This window comes from Phaseolus vulgaris, chromosome 4 (genome assembly GCF_051622355.1).
Source record: "Phaseolus vulgaris cultivar YP4 chromosome 4, ASM5162235v1, whole genome shotgun sequence".
Taxonomy (NCBI): Eukaryota; Viridiplantae; Streptophyta; class Magnoliopsida; order Fabales; family Fabaceae; genus Phaseolus; species Phaseolus vulgaris.
Window position 1 is genome coordinate 7,378,959 of NC_143501.1, and position 14,529 is coordinate 7,393,487.

Below are 14,529 nucleotides of genomic sequence, written 5' to 3' on the forward strand. Positions count from 1 at the left end.
TTAAGAGTTTCAATCGGTGCAATTGCATTTTTACACAATTTGTTCGGTTCAATTGACAATAGATGGCTCCTCCATATGAGTTTGGTGTTTGGTGCAAGTCTTGGTGAGTTCTTGAAACATAGAACCTTGATCCAATTATATTATAAGTGCCTAAGCTATTTCCAACTCAAGTTGAGTTTATAGAATGTCAAAGAATCATCTCTTCTTTGCTATTGGATTCATATCAATGTGTGTATTTATAAATAAGATAAAGTTTAAAATTTATATAATTAATTCTTATTTTTCTTACTTTTTATAATCTTTATATATTTTAATTTGTTTTTAAAATAAAAAATTATGATCTATATTAAATTCTATCATATTTAATTTTCACGTACTTATACGTAATTTAAGCATTTAATGTTAATTAATGAATTATGCTATTATATAAAATTACTTAAGTATTGATATTGTAATAGTTTTAATCTTTTATACTTTTCTAGTTTTTTATATTTTATTTTTAAAATTTTATTACTAATTTCTGTAAAATAAAATAAATTAAAATAAGATTATATTTAAATTTATAAAACAATATATTTTAATAATTAAACTCAAAATTTTCAACTCATATTGTCTATTATTTTTATTTTCATTTCATTTGTCCCTAATTTTTTCATCTCCCTCCTATTTTGTCCTATGCAACTATTCGATGTTCCATTGCAAATTTTAGTGGTTTAATTTAACAGCATGTAATTTAATTGAGTGAGTGAAACAATATGAAACTCCCTTATTTCTTGAAAGTCAAAGAAACCAAAAAATTGTCTTCCAAAACTCCTTTTCAAGCCAAATATAGAGTAGTGTCCACCACAACTTCACTTTGTGAATTGCAATTATTAACTTACCACCTTAACAAACTCTATATTACCTTCATCAAACCTAGGACTCTATACCGTGACAACTTGTTTTTCATCTAGATTGTGTCAAACCAAGCCTTTCACGAACGCACCAAACATATCGAAATAGATTGTCATTTAGTTAATGAAAAATTAAATGTTGTCCTCCTTAAATTACTACCAATCACGTCTGTCATGAAAATTGCAGACATCCTCACAAAGTAGCTTGCTCCTCCACAATTCAACATTCTTAAATCCAAGTTGGGACTGTTTCTTCCTGCACCTTCATATCTTCTTCAGCCACCTCCATACACAACATGAAAATACATTTTTATCATTTTTGTGTCACCCCCATAGAGTAGTTTCTGGATTATGTAATCCAGAAACTCATTTGAAAAAAGACTTCCGGAATACATAATCTGAAAGCTAAATAAGACTTCCAGATTATGTAATATGAAAAGTAATCATGCATCTGAAAAAAGACTTATGGATTATGTAATCCGAAAGCTAATTACAAATTTAAAAAATGACTTCCGAATTATGTAATCTGGAATATTATAGAGGGGCATATTTAGAAATTCAAAATTTATGGAGGTGAGAGAAGAAGGTATAGAGGTGCAGGAAGAAACAGTCCCAAGTTGGTCATGCGCAACATCTACTCCCCGCTTGAGGGGTGTTAAAGATAACTTTATTAGTTTATGGCCTTTTATTGGGCCCATTTTATTTTCTGTCTTTGCCACATGTTTAGGCATTGCTTTTCTTATATGTACACTCCTGCCTTTTACTTTCTAATACCCAATATACTTTTACGCTTACAAAGAGCTTCTTTCTTTTGCGCCCTTTTACCCTTCGCACCCTCTATTTTCTCTGTTCTTCTCTCTCATCACGATTAAGGTTTGTCCTTTGCATATTGCGCTCTCTGTTTCTTAATTCTTATTGCACGAGCCTTAGTAAAACTGAAATCTCGAATTCGCGCAAGAGAAAATATAAAAAAAAAACAATAAGTAAAAATCATGACCAATAATCAAGAGTGGAGATTCGATTTTTAAAAAATCTCTTCATTTTTTTCAAAAGAAAATATTCTTAAAACTATATTAAAGAGGGTAATTCAATGTAGTAATTAATGATTACCAATAACTAAAAATATTTAAAACAATATGAACAAAAGGCACACAATATTTTATATTCAAATTCTTTCTGAATTATCTAGTTAATTCAAACAAGGTCAATCTTACACTTAAAAATCTTCAATTATCTAGTTACAAGAACTTTTATGTAAATAGAACAAAAAAAATACAAATTACTCCTTTAAACATCCTTTGAAAAATTAACAAAAATACTTAATTACCTACAAGACACCAAACATTTGTGCCACTGCAATAAAATCATAAAATAGAAACTAATTTTTAGAGACCAAAATAATTAGTTGCAATAGTAACTAAATTAGAAACCATTTTAGAAACTAAATAAAAAATTGGTTTCTAAATTAGTTTCTATTATTGTTAAATAGTTTCTAAATTGATATTTAATTAGCAACCAAGGTTTTAACTACCAATTAATTAGTTGCAATAGTAACTAAATTAGAAACCATTTTAGAAACTAAATAAAAAATTGGTTTCTAAATTAGTTTCTATTATTGTTAAATAGTTTCTAAATTGATATCTAATTAGCAACCAAGGTTTTAGAGACCAAATTTAATTGGTAGTTAAAACCTTGGTTGCTAATTAGATACCAATTTAGAAACTATTTAACAATAATAGAAACTAATTTAGAAATCAATTTTTTATTTAGTTTCTAAAATGGTTTCTAATTTAATTACTATTGCAACTAATTATTTTGGTCTCTAAAAATTGGTTTTTATTTCATGATTTTCTTGTAGTGTGCAAAATTACCAATACAAGATATAAAAGAAAAGGCAAAATATATATCACCTAAAATATGACAGGTTTAAAACGAAAAATATATAACATGATCATTATTTATTATGAATCTCAACCTCTTCTTTTTCAAACAAGATGTAATGCATAATACTGAAAGAAAACCCATGTTTAGAAAACAATTGAGTTCTTTTTGAAAATATTGAAAGGTATTCTTCTAAGAAAACTTCAAGGTTTTTTCTTTTTAAAGTAGTTTCAAAGAGTTATATGGTTACTAACTGATATAATCGATTATTATGTTATTCACGTAATTCAAAAACAATTTTGTCTCAACATAATTTATTATTTTTAATCATAAATAATTATTTACTAATGTAAGGTTTTTAAAATTGCTTACCATAATTAATTATTGCCTAAAATAATCAATTATTTCTTAAACATATAAAAACTAATTTTGATAAGGATAATCGCTTATTACTTTATATTATGAACTTAACATAATTGATTATTATGTTTAGAAAGATAAATAATAAGTTTTTCAAAGTAAATTTTCTCAAGATCATCTTAGAGATTGATTCATGTTTTACGTTTTTATCATATTAAGATAATCAATAGAGATAGGAACGTCAACAAAAGGTGTAGACATTATCAAATCAACACATCATGTTTTGCTAACAGAGAAAACCACAGATCCCTCACTCAAATCACCATTGTTTTGGTTTTTACATGAAACTAAATTCATTTTTTCAAAAGGAGGCATGAGCTAATGAGATTCACGAAGACTATAATAAAAGTACAGCTTTGCACTCATATCTAAATTGGACCTTATGTTTGTGTGGAAAAGGAATTTTGGGCACCTTCTCATTTTCTAACATGGTAGAGGAGTTCCCTTGTCTTCAAATTTTAAATTGCAATTGGAGTTAAAGTTTCATAACATTTATTGTTAATGTGATTACGTTGAGTTTTTGCTAAAATAGAAGTTGCAGAGTATGTTGTTAAAAATTGTTTATCACTTTTCTTTTAGATATACTCTTTTTATTGTTTAGCATTTTGTTTAAATTTTTTCTATTATATTACTGTGTTATGTGTAGAGGATTTAATATTCGCCATAATTTTGTTCGAGGGATAGGACTTAATGAAGCTCTCAATGTTTCATTTTCAATTTATTATAATATTAGGTGCTTTTGAATTTTAATGATGAGTCATGGATTCTTATAGCTAGTAGCTATGAACTAGCACCAGTGGAAAAAGAGAGTTTGACAACGTCTATAGACAACGATTTAAGTGATAACATCGTTTAAAAAAATACGGTGACAATTTTGTAAATAAGAAAAACATATAGGCGACGGTTCTAATTATAATCTATTTTCTAGACTATGGTTTGGTGAGAAATTGTTGCTTATGATGGACATTATAGACTACAGTTTATTAGGCAACCATCGCCTATAGCTATGTGTTCCATATAGATTATGGTTATTAGTCAAGAAGTGATGAATCAATTATAGTAGCATATCACCGAACAAGTGATAGAGAATGTTACCGACAAGGTTATTCAGATGGTAACTCATCAAGTTACTCTACAAATGAGACATGAGTTTCAGGAACAACTCCATATCTTATGTATATCACAACTCCATTCCAACAGCATGTGACTCCCACTCTCAAGGGCTCAAAAGGGAGTTGTGTAGCTCCTGCTGAATAGGGGATGCATTGGCGAGATAAGTCAATGTGAGTTACTTGTAAAGGATGATTTCACTCATCGGATGGTGGTTAGAGGGAAAGTCTTTGAAGGGGCCACTACCTTACATAATGTGGCTCTCCCCCTGGTGTAGTAAAGGTCAAGATGGAGAACTGGAGAACGTACAAGTTGTTGATGCTCCTATTCATCTGCCTTCAAATGAGGTAACTAATGTGGTTAAGGCATTTCAGACATTCATAGCCTGGAATAAACACCTCGTTCCGACTTATTACTAAACCCCAGTAAGAAATTAATTTGTAATTATTAATTTATATTTATATTATATTTAATTTAATGAAAATATTCTTTATTTTGTAGCAACTGCATTGAAAACCAAGACTGCAAAGGAAGAAGCAACTAATTTCCATTGACGATCCTATAGCTGCATTATTATAGATTGTTGTGGCTATTGGTACAAACCTAACGGAGGTTCTGGGGATGGTACTGATTTTGGAAGAAACGGTAAAATCTCTTTATACATACACATGTCTGATGTGTTAGAGGTTGCAACTGATAACGAGTACCTGAATAGATTCGTCATTTAGTTTTGGATGATGTAAGCCATCACGAACTGTTTGGTTACAGGGGAAACATAAATATTTTGTCCCTTATATTAATGAATAAGTATAGTTTTTAAGTCATTAATTATTAGTATTTCATCCTTTAAAGTTTTACTAATTATTTTCATGGATGATGCATGCATCACTGACAATTACTTTTAATATCCGTAATTGATAACGGTTGTGTGATTCTGTTCATTGCACAAGAAGTCACTGATATCTCAAGCAACTAGTGGACAAGTAATTACATTATCAACTTACCTATGTATATTACTTAAAAGTCTTCAAATAAGTTTTTTTATTAATTAGCTCATACACTAGATATAACATATTTAAAGGTGGGCCAAGTGCAAGGTCCCAAAAGATCATATGGTTGAACCTAAATGTTTGTAATTTTCATTAATTAATTTTCTGTCTTTTTGTCCTTCTTGTTTGTTCAAAATATTAATATTAACTTTTCATTAATATTGAATTGTAGTGTAATAAACAATTAGGAGGGTATTAGTGTGACTATTATGTATTATTGTTTATGATAAACTATGTGTACTTTAAACACTAATTTTTACTTATTCTGTGTCGTAGTATTTTATGGATGATCAACCACTAAATTCGAAATAAATGGAATATGTGAAGAATGTCTTGCCACATAATTCATTTCGTTTTATAACATAGATGAATATTATAAGTTTAATCTCTATATGTGTGTGCGCGTGTGCATTAACGTGTGCATGTGTCTATAATAATATAAATAAACTATGAATGTTGATATTTTCTATAATTAAAAATTATAATTAAAAAACTATAGATGAAGTTCTTTATGATTCTAAAACTAAGACCTAATTAAGGATTGTAAAAGGAGATATATAAAAATATTTTTATATTAGTGTGTATTTTTTTATAATAGATTATTTTTAAAGGAAAAATGTGTAAACCTTGTTAGAAAAAATAAATAAAAGCATGGCAAAATATTAAAAGATTTATCTCATAAGTAATATACACAGTTACATATATTCAACCATAATCAATGGCAGTTGTCTCCACTTTTAATGTGATGCCAAAAAATTGGATCTGGAAATGCATGTGCCTTTGGACCTTCTTGTCGCGCAAAATAAGATAATATATTTTATGTTTTCCATATTTGTTTATATTATCTCTTCCAACATGGACAGCTTTTTCATCCTTATTTTACAAACAACTCATTATTGTATATCACATAATAATTCTAATAACCAAATCATACAATATTATATATAAAAAATATAAGATATCAGCCATTTATTTATTTAGTTCCATTTCCATTTCCATATGAAAATTAAATAAAAACATTGAGTAGATTTTGACCGTTGAATTAAGATATTCTGAATGCTCTGACACCGATGAAGATCTTCCAAACATGTTGGATTATCATGGAAAAACACCACATGTTACAGTTGTTAATTAGTAGTGGAGATTTTTTTTTTTTTTTTTTTCTGCATGAAATAATGGAATCTAGGAAATCCAATTCAGCAATGGTGGGCGATGGAATCTGCAACTTGGACTTCAAATTTTGTCCTTTGAATTTGAACTATGGAATCCAATTCCTTGAGGCTGTGATTTATTTACTTTTCAGTTATCCAGCTATGGAAAATTTGCAAAGAAAAAAATCACTTCACCAACTTTGATTATAAAATAATTATCTTAATAATATAAATATATAATTTCAATTAAATGGTAAAAGGGTATATTATCCTCCTATAATTAAAGCTATATATAATAAAAATTTAAATTTAAAAAAGACAATATTATTTCTGTATATGTCGGAGGAAAACAATATATACAGAAATAAAATGTATTAATTGATGACGCAATTATCTTTAGAAAGTACAAAGTTAGAAGAAAAATACACATAAAAATAATAAATAATAGATGATATTACCCAGCATTTTTTATTTATATTAAAACTCCAGATAAATGTTATTTAATCACTATTCATGATTTTTAAGCAACAATTTAAGAAAGAGTGACTAATAAATAGTGATATATAAAATGAAAATTCGATCACTGTATAATATATTTATTGTTTTAAAATTAGGTCGAATCATGGGACAGATCAAATAACTTTTTAAAATAAACATGAAATTAATAAAGAACAAATCGAAAAGTCCAAAATTGGTATAAAAAAACCAATTCAATATGTCTTTTTCAATTTTTTATTTTTACTTTAACTTTAAAGATACTTTTAAGAAGAATAAAGTACATATTTAAATCTAAATACTCGATATTATCTCTTCAATAATTATTCATTTTCATTGTGTAATAATTTGGTCACTTTTATATTTTCTAATTTCTTCATCCTAATTATTCTTAATTTTATTTCTTAAGATATTACTTAGTATTAAAAAATATAAACTCAATTACGACCAATTCCACTATTATTAAATTATTATTTTAGATTATTACATCCTGAAAATTTAGTGCTTAATTTTCGAAAGGAATATTTCTTTATTCAAAGTTGGATGCTTAAGAGTTAACGTTCTTCGTTGATATTCTGTTTTGAAAGTTTACTATTAATTTTGACGAAATTTCGTGAATATATACTTCAGAAAATATACTTTCTTTCAAATCAAACCATCGTTTTTGTGAAAAAAATAATAATAATTTTGATACACACTTTGGGTTGATTTTGTCTTCTATAACCAAGATTGAAGATTCGTGATCATGATTCAAAACACTTCTATTTTACCCCAAAAAAACTATTATAGCCATTGTACGGAACACCTAATTAAAGAAATAATTTTTTTAATTGAGGTTTTATTAACAAATATTCTTATAAAAGGTTGAGATGAATTCTACAATAAAGTGTTTGAAGTGTCTAATTTCTATATTATTATTATTTATTTAAATATATTATTTATCATCTAGAAAGAGAATGATGTATATAAAGATATTCCCACATTAAACTTAGCTCCATAATAAATATATAATAATAAACAATTAATATTTTGAAAATTTCACTTATTTATATTATTGATAGTCAACAAGTTTCTATGTGTATGAAGTTATAAAGTAATCGTGTTTTCAATTAGGTTTTAAAATTAGTGGTATGATGCATGATATTCACTTTATTTTCTGATCTACTTACAAATAAATAATCTTATTTAAGTTTTTAACTATAAGAGTTAGGAATTGATTCATTTCTTTAATAAGTTATTGAATTCATTAATATGAGATGTTAAGGACACATTCCATCCATACGTGTAAATAATTAAATATTAAAAATAGTAAAGTTAGAATATACTTTTAATAGTATAATACTGGAGATATATGATAAGTTAAAATTGATATATATATATATATATATATATATATATATAAACTTTATTCTATCAGATAGGTTAAGCAATCCATATGTAAAGAACGAAGCTGGTTAACATTTTAAAATTAATTGTAATTTTAGATTTATATCCAACTAATTGTTCGTTTTGATTTGTTTTAAAAAGTTGAATCAAAAGTGTAAAAAGTATTTTTTTTTTTAAATTTAAGTCAGATTGATAAAATTAATTTCATTTTTTAAACATAGTAATTTGATATATAAATTATAACGTGTGTATATATTTTATTAAAATATTATTATTTTAAAATGTTTTAGTATAATCATAATTTAAAAAAAAACTAATGTATAATCAGTTTAACTTAAATTCATTCTAATCATAAATTAAATAGATAAGGTTTTCGTGGTGCAAGATGTGGTATATACTTAAAATAAAATAAAAAGTAATAATTAAAAGGAGACAAATAAATATAAATAATAAAGAAGTGATATTTTGCATAATGGAGCCACTCACTAAGCACAGCAACTAAACTGATTGGTGAGGCATCACCTCCTCTTCCCCTCTTATCTTCAATATTAAATATTGGGGTATGTGTTGGAAAAAATAAAGTATTATTATAATTATTTTAAGTTTAATTGATTTAATATAAATTATGTATATTAGAATTAACATTTTTTTTATAATGATTCTCCAAAAAACCATATATAAAATGGTGAATTTCTTGGTAAGAGGATATAAAAGAAATTTATATCCACAATAATATAAACATTAAATTTTTGTATTTCTATTTTTCTTACACTTCGAAGGACTAATTTGAGTAACATTAATTATTTTTAATTATATTAATTACATAATAAATTTTGATAATATTTTTTACAATATTAACTTTTATCATGTGGATATCTTTCTATTATATAGAAATTAATTTTAGAGAAAAAATAATAATTAATATTATATTGATTAAATTATATATATATATATAATAAAGACTAAAATAATAATTAATATCAAAATAATTTTTAAATTAATATTTAACTAATTATCATAAAATTAATTATCATGATTTTTTTGATAGTGTACATATAATTATCTTTCGTTTCATCTTACTTATTATACCAAAAAGTTATATCTATAAGTATATTTTCTCTATTTCCTTAGAAGTGTTCTTATTGGTTCATGCATTCAAGTGGGAAACAATAATATCTCTGAAAAAGTTAACTTTCATGCTCCCCATCTATCAACCAAATAGTAGAAACGTAGAAAATAAAACCATGAAAGTGAAATCGATGAGATTGACGTGAAAGTTCTTCCATGGAATCAAACAAAGGAAAGGCAAAAAATAATAGATGAACACAACGCAAGTCTTATGTCATATAATTCTTGTATATCATAAATGATTGAGAATTTTTGAATTAAGTATAAAGTAACGATAAAATATTACACAATCACTTATTATAAGTGATTACGTGATGCTGTATTATAATTGTAATGATCATGATATGTTGAATCAATTCTTATCATATTGAATCAATTCTTATCTTTTTTATGGAAAAAAATGTTCAAAGTTCTTCCAAGATAAGCTTGCATAATCATTGATTATTCAAAACTCATTCTTTTCAAACCCAACCTTTCAATGGAATCTACAAGCATTTGGATTGAGATTCGTTTTTTCACACCGACCATGGTTAAAAACCTATATTTTTTGTTAAGGGAGAAAGCTCATGATCATTAAATTTATGAAAAAATATATTATTCAGATCAAAATAAGTTCATGCAAATTAGAGATCGTGATATCATGATTTAGATGTTAATATTAATTAATCCCTTTTCATTTCAATGTGTTGTTATCACTAAGAGCATGATCAATGGCTAATTGGTGATTCACAATATTTTTCAAATTCCACAATCAAAACTATCCATATATAAACTATATAGATTTATAGAAATATTAATCTAAAATTAAAGTATATTTCACTGTATATATTTTAAAACAAATAATATCATGATATGGAGATACAACATTAATTAACTAAAAATGTCTTGTATCAATATATTGTTAAAGCTATAAATTTTTTAAAAAAAATATAGGATATATATTGTTATTCTGTGAGGTTCTATCCGTTTTATCATTTTTTTACACAAAATGAAAAAAAATATATATAAAATACTAAATCCAGTCAAAACAATATGAAGTATAACTCAAGTTTAAATTAAAATGTGACGAGTTCAATAACTTTTAAAACTTTGAGCCAGTCAAAGCTTTCTTTAAATTGAAATAAACTACACAATTAATGTAGTCTTTTTTACAAATTTAGTTTATACATCAATAAATTGCAGAAATCTCTCATGATTTTTAGAACTTTTTGTATTTTAGTTTGTGTAAATTAATTTTAACTTACCATTTTTTTTTCTCTTTTAAAGTTTTATAAAGAAGTTTATCCAAATATTAGAAGTGTTTGAGAAATTAAACCTTTAACATTAGAGAAATGTCAACAAGTATTTTAGAACATTAGAGGAATGTCAACATTATTTAAGAAATGATAGAAATAACAAAATATTGTAGGAAAGCATTATCAATAATGCCTCTCACTGTAATTACTATAATAGTAATATTGTAATTTTTAATAACAAAGAAACTTTGTAGTGTGCAAGAACTTGTTAGTGACAAACCCACTTGCATCCATTGCACATAACATTACTAATCAATTTGAAGTCTTTTAAGAATGGGAAGTTTGTATGATGGTTAAATGAAAGGAACCAACTTGACTTGAACACATTCCATTTTATCCTCATTGCACTTGCATTTCCAACAGAAGCACCAAAATAAAGCAGATTTTCATTTTATTTAAAGCACAATTCCATCTGATCACAGAACTCTCTACATTTACAAAAGTGAATGAAACCATGCTTCCTAGCTAATTAGAAGACTGCAGCTTTAAGTCTCCTTCCCAACTCCTTTCTGTTCAGAGAAAAATGATCATGCTGTTAGCATCAAAACAAGTATTTCCTATAATGAACAAGAAATTTAATTTAGCATACCTCATCAGTTGCCTATCAAAGCCTGAAGCAGCCAAGAGCCCTCTATTCTCTTCAGCCCTTCTTAAGAGGTAAGGCATGACCATTTCTACAGGTCCAAATGGCATATACTTGCTAACCTGAAACCCTGCATTGCTTAATCCATAGGAAAGTGCCTCTGACATTCCATATAGCTGTGCAAATTCTAGCTTCTGCTTCACCTTTCCAACTCCCAGTTCATGAGCTTTTGCCACAGCCAATTTCCCTACACAACATTCACACCATAACAAACACTTTAAATTGGGATGCTGAGTCTTCTTATATCATAACATGGAAATAGTACATGCACCAACATTGTAAATGTTAGAAATTAAACACTAATTGTACCTGATTCAATATTGTGAGTTGCAAGAACAACTGAATCAGGTCCATTGGCAACCTTCTCCAGCATAAATGATGCACAGTCATTGAAGCAATTGTGTGTGTCCTGAATGGTATTGTGAATTGGGGATGCATGTCCAAAAGACTGAGCCAATTTTCTCTCTGTGGACATGTAAGCACCCCTCACCAATTTGAACCCCATTGGAACTCCCATTTTCTCTGCTGCATTTGTTGTGAGCAATAACCTGTCCTTGGCATCTTTCAGGTAAGTTTGGATGGTCCCAAACACAATGGGGTTGCTAGCTTTGTTGTGCTTGATGGAAGCAGCGTATGTGAAGTAATCAATAGCTGGCTGAACAGTGGTGTGTTCAGCATCAACCAACAAAGGAATATTGGCCTCCTCACACTTTTGGCAAAGTTGAAGGAGTCTCTGGTTGGCAAGTTGCAGATCGCTCTCTTCTTCTGGGGTTAGAGGCTCTGGTCTCTTCTGTGTGTGGTACAAAGGGCTAGTTTCTGCGAAAATTGGGAGGGAATCTTGCTTCCATGGCAAAACAAATGAAGGGTCTTTCTGTTGCCATCTTAGAAGGTCACTGAGTCTTTCAAGCAATGCCATGGGGCATATTGCAGTGATTTTCACAATGACAAAGCTCACCTGTCACATCAAAAGGTTGCACGAGTTAACACCAGAAAACACAGAAAAACAGATGAGCAATACAACAAACACGTCAACCCCATGGCCTACCAAACACAATGCAAGAAAATTGACAGTGAAATCATTGAAAACTTTGCTAGAAATTGATGTAAGTTCCGTGTCTGTCATGAACTATTTATCTCAATTCGTACACTCTGCAATTTTTTCATGGCATGAGAGTGAATCACAGCTCATGTGTGCAGAAGCAATACCAAATTGCCAACCCCATTGTCCTCTTTCTGAGAGGGACCAAAACAACACATCCCACATCAAAACGTTGATTTTCTGACAATGATTCGTGCATGGTACCCACTTGAAGATTCAATCACACAAAAATCAAACACGCTGCACAGTACGTGTTCCATTTCAAGGTTCCACACAATTATACAAAATACTAACACCAGTAGGAATCTTTAAATCATCTGATTCAAGAAAAGGAATTTTTAATTTAATTAAAAAAGAATTGATCAAAAAGTTGTTCTATTTTCACTCATTCTCTTCTGTCAGAATCAGTATTTTTTAATATGCAAAATTAACTGGTAATAAAAAAAAAAAGAGCGATTCACAACAAGTGGTCACGCACTTTTTTTTCTTTGGTTACTGTACCAAATAAATGAGACAAATAAAGAGCATTGAAACATCATAACTTCTGAAAAATATAATCAATACGCATAATTAAAGAAAAAGAATGACACCCGGTTTTATCTGAACAAAAGTCTCAAATTAAATCACAGTAAATTACAAGGAACAAAATCTTTCCATGCACATTTATTCTTTTTTTAATTTAAGAGTTACAAAATTAAAACATTTCAAAATAATTTTTTTTTTCTCTGGGAAAACAAAAAGGCACACGATTCCACCAAATCGATATCAGAAAAGGGTAAAAAAAAAAAATTATCAACTGAGGTTTTCAGTTCGAGTAAAATTTTCACCATCGAAACTTCATGCACCCATTTTTTTACTAACTATTTTTTTTCTTTTATTATCAATTAAAAATAACTAATTTATAGGAGAGGAAAAAAAGACACTGAATTGAAGTGGGACCCACTTCACCGACTATCAGTGGCTTTCTCCGATGTGCATGTGAGAGCAAAAAACGAAAAACCAAAGAGAAAGAAGAAGCACTTACAGAAGATGGTGGAAGCGATTTGCTGACAGTAACAGTGTGAAGGAACCCATTGAGGTTCTGGTCACACCCCTCGTTATCGTGCGCATCCTCCACGCCGTACACGAGCATGCTGCGCAAGCCGGCGTCGTTCAGCACCCCTATGCTCTTGCTGGCGCCGGCGGCGTCCTCGCCGGCGCAGAAGTGCGAGAAGAACGTCTCGCGCGTGACGGACATGACGAGATCCCGCGGCAGCCCACTCTGGAGCAGCGGCGACTTCATGACCCACATTCCCAGGTCCACCATGGGCCCCACCGCCGTCGCATGCAGCACGGAGGCCGATCGGAGCAGCCGCCCGGTGGACACCGACGCGAAAAGCCGCTCCGCGTCGTCCATCCCCAGCGCCACCTCAGCCGCCACGCTTGGCGGCTTCTCGAAGAACGCCGGCGGCGCGATGGCCGGCGTGAGGGAGGGATGCACCGCGTTGAGGGGCTTCGTGGCGGTGTTGTAGCGGAATTTCTTGAGAATCCTGGGAGGAATCACGCGGGTAGCCATTTTTACAATGATGTTGTTTTTTGAAGAGATTAAGGTGTTGTGTTGTGTTGTGTTGTGTTTTGTCTCTGGTTCTTGTTGCTCTCAGGTGTGTTTTATAGGCAAAATGGTGAGAAAATGGGTGGAGTTAAGAAAGGAAAATACAACACTTCAATGCCTAGTTGGGTAAGTTGCATGGTAGAAGCGTGTGAAATAAGTTTAGAGAAGTCAACTTAGGTTATTTTTTATTTTTATTAATCAAACCTTTCTAATTTTTTCTCTCTAATTCTTCCAACCTCATTCACTGTAATGCCTTCAAGTTGCATATGTGGAATGGGACCAATACAACATATTTTATACACACTTTATTTCTTGTCAATAATTAAATTTAAAACAACAATTTCAATCTAATAATATAAGTAAATTTATCTTAATCATGGGAAATATA

General features: G+C 29.2%; 1 protein-coding gene across 1 annotated transcript; it reads right to left on the reverse strand.

Moving 5' to 3' along the window:
- Nucleotides 1-11,120: 11,120 nt before the first annotated feature.
- Nucleotides 11,121-14,269, reverse strand: LOC137837073 (proline dehydrogenase 2, mitochondrial). Its single transcript, XM_068645929.1, has 4 exons — nucleotides 13,575-14,269; nucleotides 11,761-12,406; nucleotides 11,398-11,638; nucleotides 11,121-11,317 (listed from the first exon to the last, which is right to left on the reverse strand). The coding sequence occupies exons 1-4, from the start codon at nucleotides 14,103-14,105 to the stop codon at nucleotides 11,278-11,280; spliced, it is 1,458 nt and encodes a 485-aa protein (XP_068502030.1). The 5' UTR covers nucleotides 14,106-14,269; the 3' UTR covers nucleotides 11,121-11,277.
- Nucleotides 14,270-14,529: the final 260 nt, after the last annotated feature.